The 15,422-nt window shown below is 39.3% G+C and overlaps 2 protein-coding genes across 2 annotated transcripts; both read left to right on the plus strand.

Annotated features, from left to right (window-relative positions):
- Positions 1-5,852: 5,852 nt before the first annotated feature.
- On the plus strand, positions 5,853-9,850 carry ccdc137 (coiled-coil domain containing 137). The gene is made up of 6 exons (XM_043234849.1): positions 5,853-6,009; positions 6,755-6,873; positions 7,197-7,398; positions 9,151-9,230; positions 9,314-9,393; positions 9,474-9,850. Exons 1-6 carry the CDS (start codon positions 5,960-5,962, stop codon positions 9,660-9,662), a joined length of 720 nt encoding a protein of 239 aa, XP_043090784.1. The 5' UTR covers positions 5,853-5,959; the 3' UTR covers positions 9,663-9,850.
- Positions 9,851-10,724: 874 nt separating this feature from the next.
- btbd17b (BTB (POZ) domain containing 17b) lies at positions 10,725-14,879 on the plus strand. The gene is given in 4 exon segments (XM_043234811.1): positions 10,725-10,790; positions 10,792-10,918; positions 11,734-12,019; positions 13,299-14,879. Coding segments are annotated over 4 exon segments (1,554 nt in total). The 3' UTR covers positions 14,374-14,879.
- The last annotated feature ends 543 nt before the right edge of the window (positions 14,880-15,422 follow it).

The raw sequence follows: 15,422 nt of genomic DNA on the forward strand, positions 1-15,422 counted from the left end.
ACGTCTGGCCATCTAAAGGGCACCTGTAGATCTGAATCACTGTGAATCACGGCAACAAACTGAGACGGTTAAGGGGGTGGAGCAAAGCTCTGACTCGTTTTATTCTTTGTGCCTTAATGTTTGTTTTGTATTTATAACCGTGAGTCATGCAGCAGTCTGTCTGGTACAACCCATATTCACTTTTTTCAACATCATGGGTATTTGACTAAAATATATACAGTTGGGCTAAAGTTACCATTTTGTGGTTTCAATTACAACATGATTAACCAAATTTGTAGGGCTGGTTGTATATTTGTTTGTCTAGTGGTGTATGACCTGATTTAGCTCTGTAGCTACTGCAGTTTTGTTATTGTTTCGTGGCACTCTTCGCTTTGGCAGCTGGGTGATTTAGATTGTTATGTTCAGGTGCTGGAACCTGCTAGTCTGTTCAGTGTTTCTGTACTGAACTGCTTATAAGTTTCGACGATACAATTCACTTCTGTCGTATCCTTAAATTGTGGGATTCTCTGGTCACACGCATATTCTCCTGTTGTCCCAACAGGAAGCACATCCCGAACGTAGACTTTCCATCTCTTTTTTTTTAAAAGAGCATTCCTACATGACATGTCTTGCATGTCTGGAGTTGTACAATAACAGGACACAAGATCATGGGCAGTTATGCGTGAAATGCAGAAACTTTATAGTAAGAAAGTGTAAAGAGAAGCACGAAAATACTTCCGGAGTCATATTAGCTTGTACAAATAACAATGATTTCCTGCTGAGAATAGGTAATCCATTTCCAACACAAGGTTTATGAGCCTCTAGTGGTTTGTGACGGAACTGCAGGCGGTCTGTGATTGAAATGCCAAACAAAATAAATTAATATTTTCAAAAATCTGTTGTTAAATCTATTCATAATAATTATAAATACATTTAGTAGCAGGTTAGAGCATACCTGAAACTCAGGGGAGTAAATAATTAAGATAACAGGGTTTTGGCTAAGAAAGAAAGCCTGCACACTATAGGACAAGAAGTCTGATTGTTCTATGTTGAATCCATTTACCTCCTTATTCTATCCCATCCACTTCTGTGGTGTTAGGTTACCCAAGGCCAACTACCAATAATCCTTTAATTTGTTAGAAGCTGGGTAAAATTGGTTAGTGTATGTAGAAGTCTATTGTATGTAGAAAATTGTATAGGAATTATGTACCATGGTAGAGAGCCCAGAGGTAAAAGTAGTATCTAGATGGCATTAATTATGTCCAATTTGCCCATGGATATGTGCCACTAAATTACTATCTGGAACATCCCTATGTAGGGACAAAGCTGTCTCGCTGTCCCTAATGTAAGTAATGTAGGAGGGTTTGAACTAGGTCATTTCAGGCTGGCCATATCATCAAGTGAATATTTGGAGGTGAATCCCCGCACTAAGTATTGAAAATTGATATCTGAACTAGATTTTAAACCAGAATCTACTCCAAATCGTATACATTGTGGTAATTGACACTGCCATGCGGCATCCGACCTGGTGACCTGGCCACATTACATTATAAGAAGCTTGTTCCTTCAGACCATAATTGCGAGGTGGGGAACTGGGCAGTGCTCACCATGAAGGGTGCATTGAAAGAGTGTAGACGGGCGAAGGCGAAGCTCGAAACCCCTTCCTGCTGCCGACAGATCATGGGAACCTTAAGTATATAAAGGTTGGCAAGAGGTAAAAAAAATCACAAACTAAAAGGTAAAATCTATTTTGCATTCTTTTAAACATCACTTTAACACCAAATAATGCAAAGGCACGGGTATTTTCCAGGCAATGTGAGGGCAGACAGGGAAAGCTGTTTCAAAAAGGTCATTATTTTAGCAATTCTGTTTGCTGCTGCTAGCGGCGCAGGAATTACACACTTGAAGTTAAAGTGTGTAATTTCCGCTGTGATTCTATGGTGATGTTGTGTAAATCCTCCCACTTTCATTACATCTTTCACTCTGCTGATAGACATTTTTTTTCTTTCTCTCTCTGTGGTTGGCTTTGGCCTGTCCTAGACAGGAACAGTGGACACTGGACATGAGACTCTGGTCAAGACATCCCGGCTCCAGCGCCTCTGCACAGTCTGTATGAAACCTGGAATGTGAATATGAGTGCATGTAAATGTGAGAGGACACACACAGAGGTATCATTTCCCCAAGACCTCACACAGTGACAACAACTATTTATTCCCAATAACCTCCCTGGTGCCTCTGAGTATGCTGAATAATGAAGTGGTGAAGGTATTACCTTTATAGCAAGATGATTAATCAATGGCAGCGTCAGCGTCCTGTGTTTGATGATCATCACTTCCTCGTGGAATTAAAAACTGCAGACGTGTAAATTAGCAGCATGCACAGTGGCCTCAAAAAGTATTTGGACACATACCAGCATACCAGTAAGTCATGCTTAAGAAGGTCTCAATTTTTTTACTGCGCTAAACACACATTTTCAAACCAAGTGGCATGTGCAAACAAAGGATGCTAGAGCTTTTCCCAGAACCAACTTCACTTTCCGAGTCACTTTTTTGAACATTCCTAACCAACTGGCCTCAAATTGTGTGTTGTTTTATATCAGTTCCTCTCAATATAACACAGGTGTCATCATATTACTGTAACAAATGAACATGACGATCAGAAAGTGTAGACCTTTTGTCAAAAATAATGCACAAAAATATGCATATCTGCCGATTGGTTCATAGTTTGAAACCCAGCAATCTTCCTTTTGCGCAACGGTTTTACTAGAAAGTGTTTATTATAATCCCTTCCTTTGATACGTTGTTATATAATGCAAAGACATTTATACATTTTTAATTGCATCTTTAGTGTCCAATTTTTTTTTTATTGCCGCAGTATCCATTCACTTGCAAACAAAGATGCATGATGGCTCTATTTAAAGAACCTGTAATGCAACATAATGACACATTGCATTCTCTTCTGAGAAGTCCTGTTAACAGAGACATAAAAAAAAATACAAGACAGAGACACACAGAGGAGGGAAATATGTGGCGGTGTCTTGGATTGCACACTGTCTCTCAGGATTTGCGTCAGTGGCCAGTTTCATCCGTTTTGGAGCAGTGTGGTATCTGGAGGCTTAATTCAGAGCTAGGGCTCATCTTGTGCTCTCTTTCACCACAAGTGCCTTCTTTAGCATCTGCAAATATTAGCTCAAGACTATTTTAGAAATAAAATAATTTTCTGAAAGGCAGCCACCACCAGCGATAAGGAATCCATTTAAAATGGAACCTCTGGCATTGGGGGATATTTATTATTTGCGCAGCAAACGAAACTGACTCGGTTAAAGCATTCCTGTGGATATCCAAATTGAGAATGGACCTGAGGTCCTTCAGAAGTTAAGGGTGAAGTGTGTGATTTCTGCACCACTAGACGCCCCAATCTGAATTGCAAAATGCATTTATTTGTTTTATGTTTTTTATACTTTTACATGCGTGCTAAGGCAGTTGCAGTATCTCTAGTAGCTCTCAAAACATCTTTTCCTCGCCTGTCTCTAAAAACTAGACTCATGCAAATTGTGAGCTGATGAGTCTGTTCTGTGCGTGAGAAGACCATCTACTCGTGCAAGATTCTATCTTCTTTTTCCCAAAGATTCATTTCCAAAGCACCACTGTGACTCCCAATGGAGACGCTGAGCTGGCAGTAAATATCTTAACACTTCTTTATGAGTTAAGATTGTTCAGTGAGGTGGAATTTTTAAATGTATGTTTCTAGACAAAACTACCTCTGGTTCTCTCGGTTTTTTAACTCACTGACTCATACTGTCAATACCAACTGTGAAAGTTGTTTTTATGTGTGCTTTTCTGCCCATGACTCATTGCTGTCTCAACAGAATAGAGATTAAGATTAAGCTGAGATAGGAAATGTGATGAAGCATCTTTCTCTCGATTTTTCCAGAACTTTGTTCCTCAGTAGACCTCGGTGACTGGATCGTCACAAATGTCCACTTTTGGACATTTTTCAGATTGGTGGAGGAATCTTCAGGGGTTTGTCAGCAGCTCTCTGTATAAATACACAACAATGTTAGTCACATAATATACGTTCTGAATGTAAGCTCTGAGCTAATGTTTAAAATCATCCACCAGTATGTCTAAATACACCAACACCCAGACATATCACTCTCACAAGTGCTCCGCCAGTCATAAAAACCCATGCCAAACTTGGATTAGCTTGGGTGAAACTGGATGACCCCTTATGGTGTTTGTTTCCCCTTCCTCACTGGTGCTTCCCAACAAGCTGGGTGACCTTTCCTGGAATGTGCCCCCCCGAGTTATGTCACAAATTATTTTGACAGAAAGTATAGGATAATTCCTATTTAGGTCCCTTCACGTGTTGTTGAAGGCCTTTGTTTCTTCCCAGCTGTGCATGGCGCCAATTGACCACAAAGAGGTGACCTCCTCTGAACGACAGCCAGTTCAGCGCTGAAAAAAATCCAGGAAATAAGTGTTATGCAATTAAAAATACAGTATATTTGGGTAATAAGCATGTAAACAGGTCACAAAGAGGCTGCTATGCGGGCAGGTCACTGTGGGTACCTGGGAGTGGAGCTTTCTCAGGAAACGGTGAGTCAGGCCATTCTGAATGTGTCAACAATCAGTCTGTCCGCTTTCTGGACTCAAAGAGCGTGTTGTTCCCTCAGGTGGAGACTGAGGGTCATCCGGGTGTCCCCGGCTCATGGAAAGGTTTAGTCAGCTGGTTTCGAGAGGCTCCGGCTGTTTGAATGAGCCCGGGTTCTGTGTTTAGGCTTTGGAAAATAAAACTAACGTAATAGTAAGAGTGGAACCCAGATTATTAAACCAATTTTGTGGTGATACACCTTTGCAAAATGCAGCTTTTATTCTCCCTCATATAATATTGCCTGGAAAACATACGTCTCACTTGCAATCTTTGGAATTACAAACAAGCATTCAGACGTTATGTATTTTTACAGCTATATTTTAACTCTAAAGAAAAACTCTCAGAGTTGGGTGAAAGTTTTAGAAATGAGATAAAGAAAGACAGAACCAGTTCCCGCACACTAACTTCCAAAAACGTATCAGAGTTTATTTATAAATGACGTTTCGGTCGCGTAACCATTATCGAGAATCTTTTAAAAATAAATAAAGAAAAACAAAAAAACCTACATTTGACCATTTCTTTCCAGACGACACTTAACTATATTGTATATTCCCAAATTTTGTCATCTTAGTTGGTCATGAACTCATAGTACATTGAACATCACCAAGATATCACCCCACGATGTTGTTAAATCCTTATGTTCACAACCCATTTTTATAATGTAGATGCACTACAGAAGGCAAGGTGTGGTTTGGTTGCTACTGATTAAAATATAAGTCAAAGAAAATGTTCAATCCAACGTAGCAGAAAGGAAAGAGGAAATATTCGATTATACAAGTATAGAAAGATAGCTCAACAACGTTAGGAACAGGAAGGAACTAACATGATATTGGTTTTTCCCAAACGACAACAGAGATAAAATGATTAACATCTGCCATATTATTTACCCTGTTGATAAACGTGACTAAAACCTGGTCTATGTTGTGTGGTCATGAGCCAGTTACATTTAGCTACTAATTATAAGGTAATGTAAATAATTAAGCGATTTTTACGTTGAAGAACTACAGTGATCGTCTTCAGCAGTTATATCGGCGGTAATCGCCCTATTATAGCAGCAGCGGAGGAAATATGAATGAACTTGAATACTCGCATTTTCATTAAAATCACAAGCAACAAATGGGCGCCGAGAAAAAACCCACTTTTACTGGACTAAATGTGGAAAAATGATTTACCTCAGAGTCCTGACGGTGCGAGTTCATTCATCACCAGAGAGCGGCAGTAGCGCGCTGCCGAGCCGCTGATCTCCGCAGCGTAGAAGAAGACAAGCAGGCGAAACACGCCGTACGAGTTTACTGTCAACTGGGGGGGAAAACTATCTACTTAAACAATGAAAACATCAAAACAGCTGAAACAGAAGATGAACGAGAAACATTCCAGGTTAATGAATGGTTTCAGACGTCTTTAATTTATTATTTCGGAGATTTCTAGCCGTGTTTGCAAATCGTGTCAAGTGGTAAACATGAACACAGCGACGTTAACTTACTAACTAAAGCAATCTACAAATATTTTAACCGGTATATACATAGTATGGATTAAAAAAATGGGTAAAGTTAGTGCAGAGTATTTTTTTCTGGCACGCCTAGAGATGTGATGCTTAGCATCCTTACAGAATTTGTAAGTAATTTTTACACGGCCTTAACTGAATAGGAAAATATATGAATATTCACGTTTTTTTTGAAAACTTAAAAAATGCTACCCTCATAGACATTGTTTTTTTATAGACATAAATGACTGTAAAATTCATGGAAATGTATTTTGGTTGTGGAATTTCTGAAATGTTCTTTATTTTGTTTATATATGTATATATATATATATATATATATATATATATATATATATATATATATATATATATATATATGTGTGTGTGTGTGTGTGTGTGTGTGTGTGTGTTTTTAGTTGTTTATTCAGTTTATGTTTAAAGAAATTAACTGTAAGTTTTTCTTACACATTTGCAAAAACGTTTATAGTTATAAAAAAATGAATCCATAAAATATCTAGGATCAGTCCCCAGCATCCTTGTGGGAAACCGTTATGTTTCTTCATAGTTGCACTATATTTAGCAAACATTGCGTTTGATTGAGGTTGATATTTAATTGTAACGTTTCTTGTCTTTTATTAGTAAAAAGAAGTTAAAGAAAAATGATGACCCTGCATCAGATGATCACCTCCAGCAGATTCCCCGTCGATTGCGTGAAATCATGGAGAGTATGAAAGAGGGTCCCCAAAAGAGGAAAAGAGGTGCCGCCAGCCTTACACTACTTATTAAAATGATGTTATAATGCAGTTGTGAGATATAAGTGCTGAGGTGCACACTGCACAATAAAAGCAGACCCATATACTTAAAATTGTTTAATAATAATGTTACTATATACTGTTTTAATTGCTTGAATTCACGTTATTTTTGAATTAAAAAAAGAAGTCAATCAAAAGAGAAGTAATCTCTATATTACTTAGAAAATAGTGTTTAAAGCTTGGAACAGTAGTAATGGTTTTATTGGTAATGCTTGCGATATAGAATAATGATATACTTGCTGTATGTTTAAATGTGTGTCTTGTTTTAGCCTTTAAGCCGAAGGTGGACTCGGGAGATATTCCTATCCCACACTTCGGCCGAGGGCGACGGGAGACGGAGAAGCATTATGTGCAGCGCATGAATAACGAGAGCATGCACGTCCTCTTCCTCACGAACAACCAGGTGGATCGACAGCCGGAGGTCGAGCTTAAGAAAGAGACTGAGCAGAATAAATCTGTCAAGAAAAATAGGTTAGTTCAGCACGGGGTTATTATCGTTATTTAATACTGATCCATAATTCCTTTTTTAATTACAGAATATGTGTGTGTGTGCTATGTATATTTAATATGTATAAATACATTCCATTTCATTTACACACGCATAAATTATATATAATATAAATTATATTAATATTATAATAATATTAATATCCAATTAAAGACGTGTAAATATACAGTATTTATTTAAAAAATATGTGTCTCTTTGCACACACACACACACACACACAGTGCCCTCCACAATTATTGGCACCCCTGTTTAAGATGTGGTTGTGGACTTCTAAAAATTTTTTTTTTTATAAACATCATAGAACCCAAATGCAATAAAAGAGAAAAATCCAACTATTAATTTAAGTACATTACTCTGGTGGAAAAAACAACAACAACTTGAAATCAGGTGTCCCACAATTATTGGCACCCCTATCAATTCCTCTGAAAAATGTAACTCAATTATTTTTTACATATTTTTCTGTAGTTGTTAAAGTTGGTCAGGGTATCTAGTAAATTTAATTGGTAATTCATGACTTCCTGTTTCCTTGGGGTATAAATATGACGTGACACAGAGGCCTAATTCTCTTACCAACTTGTCAACATGGTAAAGACAAGAGAGCACACTATTCAAGTAAGGCAGATGTGTCTCGACCTTCATTAGTCAGGCAATCACCTTAACTTGCCTGTATCTACAGAGGGATCATTTAAGAAGTTTAAAATAACTTGAACAGTGACAAACAAGGTGGGAAAAGGTCCCAAGGTTGTCTTGCCACAACTCACAGTGAGGAGGATGGTTCTAAGAAGTTCTAAGCTCAATGTCACAGAATTGCATCAAAGAGTGGTATCCTGGGGTCAAAGACTCTCCAGAACAACCATCAGACGCTCTCTACATGACAACAAGCTGTTTGGGAGGCATGCAAGGAACAAGCCTTTTCTCACTAACACTCACAACCGTGAACGTCTGGAGTTTGCTAAGTGGTACTGGGACTTCAGCTGGGATCGTGCGCTTTGGTCAGATGAGACTAAGATGGCGCTTTTTGGCAACAAACGCTCCAAGTGGGTCTGGCGTAAAACAAAAGATGAGTATGCCGAAAAGCACCTCATGCCCACCGTGAAGTATGGTCTGTGATGCTGTGGGAACCTTGTTAAGGTGAACCTTGGTAGGTTACATGGCATTATGAACTATTTGAACTTCCAGGACATTTTAAATAAAAACCTGATGGCCTCTGCCAGAAAGCTGAAGATGGGTCATCATTGGCTCTTTCAGCAGGATAATGATCCAAAACGTGGCAGAATCTGCACAAAAATGGTTCAGCAGTCACAAATTCAAGGTCCATGGCCATCTCAGTCCCCAGACGTCAACCCAATCAAACACCTGTGGGGCGAGCTAAAGAGAAGAGCGCATAAGAGAGGACCCAGGACACTGGATGATCTAGAAAGATTGTGCAAAGAGGAGTGGTCATATATCCCTTTCTCTGTGTTCTCCAATCTTGTGAAATGTTATAGGAAGGGATAAAGGGCTGTGTTGTTGGCAGAAGGGGGTTGTACAAAGTATTAACATCAGGGGTGCCAATAATTGTGGGACACCTGATTTAAATTTTTCACTGATCACTGGTTCGACATTAAATGAATTGTTTTGGCTTATTTAAGCAGTTAGGCCTATCAATGTTTGAGAGATCAATTTTAGTACAAATGTGTTCTATAAATAAAGACTTTGTTTTGTCTTTGTTTTAGACTCCATAAAGGCAAACTTCTGCAGCAGAAAAAGAAGCTAAACCAGCAAGAGGATCGTGTGGAGGAGGAGATGTTTAAAGGCATGCATTACTTTTCTGAGCTTGACCCTGTGAAAATTAAACTTTCAATCGCAAAACATATTCACATTGGATCATTTTTTTAGATGAGGTACCGTTTGGAGAAGTTGCCATGGCGCCTCCATCACTGAGTGTTAAACCAAGGAAAGCCATAGATAAACCCCAGGTAACTCGTTTACGTGCCTCTGCTACTCTTTGAGATATTAAATGAACAAACTAAATTAATTAGTATGATCTTTTCTCCAGGGGGCTACCAAAGGTCTTCTACTGAACTCCCTCCTGGGTCACAGTCCTGTGTCGGTCGGAAAACCCTCAATGGCGAGGAAGAGGATAATGGAGGAAGAGCGTGAGAGAGTGGTGCAACTGTACAGACAGATGAAGCAGAAGCAGAGAGACAAACACGAGCAGGACAAGGCTGCCAAGACCTCCACATGATGCTCTGCTCTCTGTATTATATAGTATTATATTATATCTCAATGTATAATTCATTTTTCTGTACATTTTTGCTACCTCTGCTGGTCGACAATACAAGTGATTGATTTTATGATTAAATATTAACAAGTGGATGTAGCAGGACTGTGTAAAAGGCAAAAAAATAAATGTTCACACTTTTATATAATGCACAGTGACTTCTTTTTGTCCTTTTAATATTCACAATGACTATCCTAAATATTTACGTTTTAAAATAAAAGGTATTACAGTATGAATGAAGGCATTTTATTCTCATAATCCACTTTTTGTGCAATTATACAGATTACTTTTTTAAGCAGTCGATTATTGATTTTCAATTAGAGGATGATCAAATTAAAAAAAATTACAATTCCATAGATTTACATATGAATTATATACACAAATTATTGCTGTCAAACACATGTATGTTTTTGTTTGCAATGTATGCAAACAAACTATATGTACTGTGTATATTTATTATGTGTTTATAAATATGCAAACATACAAAACATATTAAAAAATAGTTTTTACAAAAACTTTTATTTTGGAATAATCGTGATTGATCATTTGACATAATATGTATGTGTAAATTACGAATATTTACTTTTATTATTGAACTATTTGCATACATTTTTGTGCTTGCTTTTTTATTTACATCTTTCTTTCCTATTTCATTGTATTTGTATCAAGTGGTTATCTTGCTTTAAATAGGTTTTTATTCACTTAACCATTAATTTGTGAATGCACTTGTGTTTGAAGATCTTATTAAATAGATATCTTCTGTGCAATTCAACATTATGCAACAGCGTGCAATAATATTCATCTTCCAGTGTGCTCTTTTCCTTTATTTGAGCTAATACAGTAGCTGTAGCCCCCATGTGTAGAGCGCTTCCCACTCCAGACGCCCACTTCAGTCCAAACACGCGGCCCAGTGCCACAGATCGATATCATGTAACATTGAAAGAGGAGAAACTCACAATCAAAGCGGTCGTCATGGCAACGGCCCAGCCGGATTCCACCAATCAATGGGCTTCATGGGGCTGAGAGATGCTCAGCGATGTGCCAGCGTCCTACATAAAGAGTGTGGGACAGGGAGACTGGGCAGCACATACAGGCAGAGAGAGAGGCTGGAGTGGAAAAAAAGGACGACATTGATACAGGACGAGAGATGGTGAACTCCGGAGGAAGCATTCCTGCTGCAGTCTATGTGGCCAACCTTTGCGTTGCACTTTGTGTAGGAGGTAAGATCATGGATTTCAACAGCCGTCTATCAGTATCTGTATGTTACGAGATTTTCTCTGCCCATGTTTTTGTTGTTTTCGAAAGACATCACAGAAAAATGCAAAGATTGAGACTCTATTCTGTCATTTTCTATAACAGTAGTTCCGTAGTAAAAGCACAATACATCTTATATGGACTACAAACATATGTTATCTAGCTTTTAAATGTCTGAAAAGTACTCTTGCACGGTTCTGTTGCATTTGTAAGCGAAGTCACCATCTTCACAGGAAATGCGGTAGCTTTCAAATGAGTGAACTGATCAAACTGTCAGGCGCTAGTGAATGAGTCACATGACTTGAAAGAGCAGCAAGCGGCAGTCGGAGCCTTTCATTAAGGTCTTGCTTGTGATTTTGTATTCAGACTTTTCCTCCTTTTCTCAGCCACACTTTTGGGAAGCGCCTCCGAAAACCGAAATGCAATATAATTGCTCTCACACTTCATTTTATGTGCCGCTGATTACTTGAAAAAAGGAACATTTTCAGTCAAACACTAAAAGGAACTGTATGGAAAAGCCAGGTTTTGTGTGTGTTTTGAATTCTTAACGCCGGTTTGACTATATAGATGACATGCAAGCATGGTTGAAAGATCACGCATTATTCAACGACTGATAAAATATGCAGTGCAAATGCATGCAAGAACATCTAAACTCCTCATAATACGCATTGTTCTCGTGTTTGAATGTGCAAAAATTGTTGCTGTTCTGAAGTTGTGAGATGTTAAGAAGCTCTCTTTCTTTATCCATTCTTCTCGCAAATGTGCCGTTTGTGTCCCGCAGCTGCTCTGAAGTCAGATGTGGTGTTGGAGAACAGTGCTACCACCCTGAACCATTCAATGGCGCTGGTGCAGCGCATGGAGGCCCTGCTGACCCAGGGCAACGGCAGCGACGTGATCCTGCGCGTTCAGACCTTAAACACGGACGAGGTGAAGGTCATCCAGGTCCACTCGCTGGTGTTGACTCTCCAGAGCGACGTTTTTGATGAGCTCCTGCAGACCAGAAACTCCACTGCGATGATCCTCAGAGAGACTCCAGACTGTGCCGCTGTCTTTGATAAGTTCATTAGGTGAGTGGTTCATTCGGCAAGTAGCTATTTATTGAGAGTGATGTTCAAGCGCAGTATCCATGGAGCAACATAGGGTGATTGCACATGTATTACCCTTGAACCTACAACCTTACAGTTGCAGCCCAAATCTATAATCAATAAACTATAACACTCCACTAACCGGGAGCAACCAACCCCGGTTTCTAGGAAAAAGACTATGATGTAATAATTTTCCCCTGTAATGATCTCATTCTGTTAAATTCCTCTGGTGGACTTTTAACAGAGCAAAAGATTAAATGTTATATTACAATTTTAATTGTAAATTTTTTTGACAAATATTTATACAAAATTAAATATTTTAGCATTTTTTATATTCTAGATTTTCAAACACAATTTTTATAATATCTTTAGTTTTTAATAATTTATTATTATTACAAATTGTATATTATAATTTTTATTTTATATTGTAGATTTTCCTTTAGTTTTTTTGTCATATATTGTACATTTTTAAATAAATACTTTTAAATTTTATATTATGTTGTTTTTATTCTATTTTTATATATTTATATTTCTGTTTCTATTTTATGTTATAGATTTTTTATCAAATCACATTAGGAGAATATTTAAACTGAGTTTAACAGAGGAATAAAGCTATTGCAGGAAAAGCACACTGCACACAATAATATTCCACAAATATCTCAATATTTTAACCTACAACTAGACACATTTTGTCAAATACATAAAAAGCACAAGAGAGAAAGACACTATTAGTGCACTATTTAGGGCCAGATTTACTAACAGTAAAATAGTATCTACTGTCAAGCTAAATACACGCAATGAAGAATTAGCCTTATGGACCTTATTTAATATGCATTTGTAGGATTTTCCTTTTCAGGCACAAAATGTAAAGAAGGAGTGTATTTAAAAGAAATAAGCAATGCAATTTAACATTTGCGTTGATCAAATTAATGCCCAAAAAGCATGTCTTAAAGCAGCCAGTAATATGGGCTGTTCTTGGTACATTACGCAGGTTATTATAGAAATGATCAGGCTGCGTCTGTGTTCTTTAATGTGCGTATTGTTAATAAATCACCCACAGAACTTTCCCCCTCCCATCAACGATTTTATGGAAATGTCCTGTTAAATAAATCTAGCCCTAAGTGTAGCCCTTAATTGTGTTACGTTATCTTTCTACAAAGACCATGGCGGTAAAGCTTCAGGTTAGGCCTAATCGAAATGATCCAAAGTAAAACATTATCAGTAAGGTTGATTTTTCCAACCCTGACCTCTTTCCCTGCAGGTACTTATACTGCGGAGACATCACAGTGCGTCTGAACCAGGCCATTCCTCTTCACAAGCTCGCCAGCAAGTACCACGTGTGGGACCTCCAGCAGGGCCTCACCCAGTACATGAGCCAGCACCTGTCCAGTGACTCGCCCGCGGGTCACGTGGTGAGCTGGTACCAGTACGCCACGCAGATCGGGGACGTGACCCTGCAGAACAGCTGCCTGCAGTATCTGTCCTGGAACCTGTCGTCGGTTCTGCAGAGCGCCGAGTGGAGCTCCGTGAGCGAAGAACTGCTGCTCACCTTGCTCCAGCGTTCGGACCTGGTTCTGCAGAGCGAACTGGAGCTGTATGAAGCCCTGGAGGCCTGGATCAATCAGAACCAGCCTTCGGGCGAGACGGCCGAGAGCGCGCTCAAAGCCATACGCTACGCCATGATATCCCCTCAACACTTGTTCCACCTGCAGAAGAAGTCGCCTGTGATGTTGAAGTATTACGAAACGGTGCGCGATCTTCTCTTCCTCGCCTTCCAGTTCCACGCAGCCTCACCCGTCCAGCTCGCGAAGTACTTCGACGTGAACTGCAGCCTCTTTACGCCTCGTAACTATTTGTCGCCAGCATGGGGCTCTCCGTGGGTCATCAACAACCCAACGCGGGACGATCGCAGCTTCAGTTTTCAGACTCAGCTCGGACCGAGCGGCTACGACGCCAGCAAACGCGTGACCTGGAACGCTCTTTTCTCTCCTCGCTGGCTTCCTCTAAGCGTGCGATCCGCTTATCCGGAGCAGGGCTCCCTGCAACCCACTCGTACCGATGGAGGGCGTCCGCGGATCATCGTCACCCCCGCCACCTCCAGCCCAGACTTTGCCGGCGTCAGCTTTCAAAAGACTGTCATCGTTTCGGCCCGGAAGCAGGGGAAGGTGGTGGTCCGTCACGTCTACAACTTCCACCAGAGCACGGAAGAGGCGGGAGACTTCCTGCTGGAAGCGGACCTGCAGCGTAGAGCGTCTGAGTACCTCATTGACAGCTCGCTCTACCTGCACATTATTGTGAAACCCCTCTATCACAGCCTCATCGTAGCGAAAAAGTAAACCGATGGTTTCTGGTGCCCAATATCTTTGAAAGCCAGTTTTTACATGCACAAATATATTTACGTATACGGATTTGGCAGGTGTTAAGTTGCATTCTGGTGTGCAACACCCAGTTTTCACCATTCAAGCAATTCCCAATGGACAAAATCAAAGTCCACCCTTCTTTTTCTGCTTTAATATCCTGTTTCACTTTGGATATTGCAGAGTTAAAATAGGTTGTGTGTGGTTACTTTAACAAGCTATTTTTAGCATGAAAGCTCACCCTAATTTATTAGCACTTGGAAATCACAATAGTCACATTTGTAACATGTTTGAGTTCAGATTATCATCTAAGTTGTGCGGTGAGCATGCATGAGTCCATAAAATGAATTTTTTTTTTTAAAATCTTAAAAATTGTTTTTTTTGCATAATTAATGCATTTGCAAGCATTGTCTTATGTAATACTCTTATTTCATCACTTATGTTGCAATTCATGTTCATTTTCATTAAAATCACAATTTATGAACCCCTCAAATTACCATGTCTGTTCATTATCAAGACCAAGGTTATATTTCGTACATTGGTTCTACTTTATAAAACAGCATGGGTAAAATGCTTTATGCTTCATGGCAGGACAAAATGATATATCTATTTAAAAAAAAAAAAACTATCTTAAAAATAAAATCAAAGCTGTCCTTAGAGACTGAATCCCAAGAAACTGGAACCAGCGAGTCAAAAATCGAAACTTCATCTGTTCTCTTCATGCCCTCCGGTGGTCAAAAAGTGGTACATCCTTTCAAACCACTGAGCTGTTAGAATTAAAAGAGTGGTTTAAAGGCTGGTCTCTGGTATGCAGACGCTGACTTTAGTGTTGACAGGTTTCATGATGCCATTTGGCTGGAGTAAAGCTATCAGGAGATAACTATTAGAAAGCCAACTGGAGCACAGCAGTGCGAACGCAGCACTTAGAAACAGCTGCTGCGGTGATTATGGATGCTGGGCAGGTGCATGTTGGGAAAAGAAACATGATGCTCAGGCTACAGTATGTTTGGAATAGAATCTTATTGCAG

Source organism: Puntigrus tetrazona, chromosome 3 (assembly GCF_018831695.1).
Source record: "Puntigrus tetrazona isolate hp1 chromosome 3, ASM1883169v1, whole genome shotgun sequence".
NCBI classification, from domain to species: Eukaryota; Metazoa; Chordata; class Actinopteri; order Cypriniformes; family Cyprinidae; genus Puntigrus; species Puntigrus tetrazona.

What these genes read in the sequence shown, in the direction of transcription:
- ccdc137 (XM_043234849.1), top strand. Translation starts at nt 5,960, where the DNA reads ATGAAAACATCAAAACAGCTGAAACAGAAGATGAACGAGAAACATTCC. An exon ending in AAATCTGTCAAGAAAAATAG is followed by an intron (nt 7,399 to 9,150) that starts GTTAGTTCAGCA and finishes TCTTTGTTTTAG; the next exon opens with ACTCCATAAAGGCAAACTTC. An exon ending in AAGCCATAGATAAACCCCAG is followed by an intron (nt 9,394 to 9,473) that starts GTAACTCGTTTA and finishes TCTTTTCTCCAG; the next exon opens with GGGGCTACCAAAGGTCTTCT.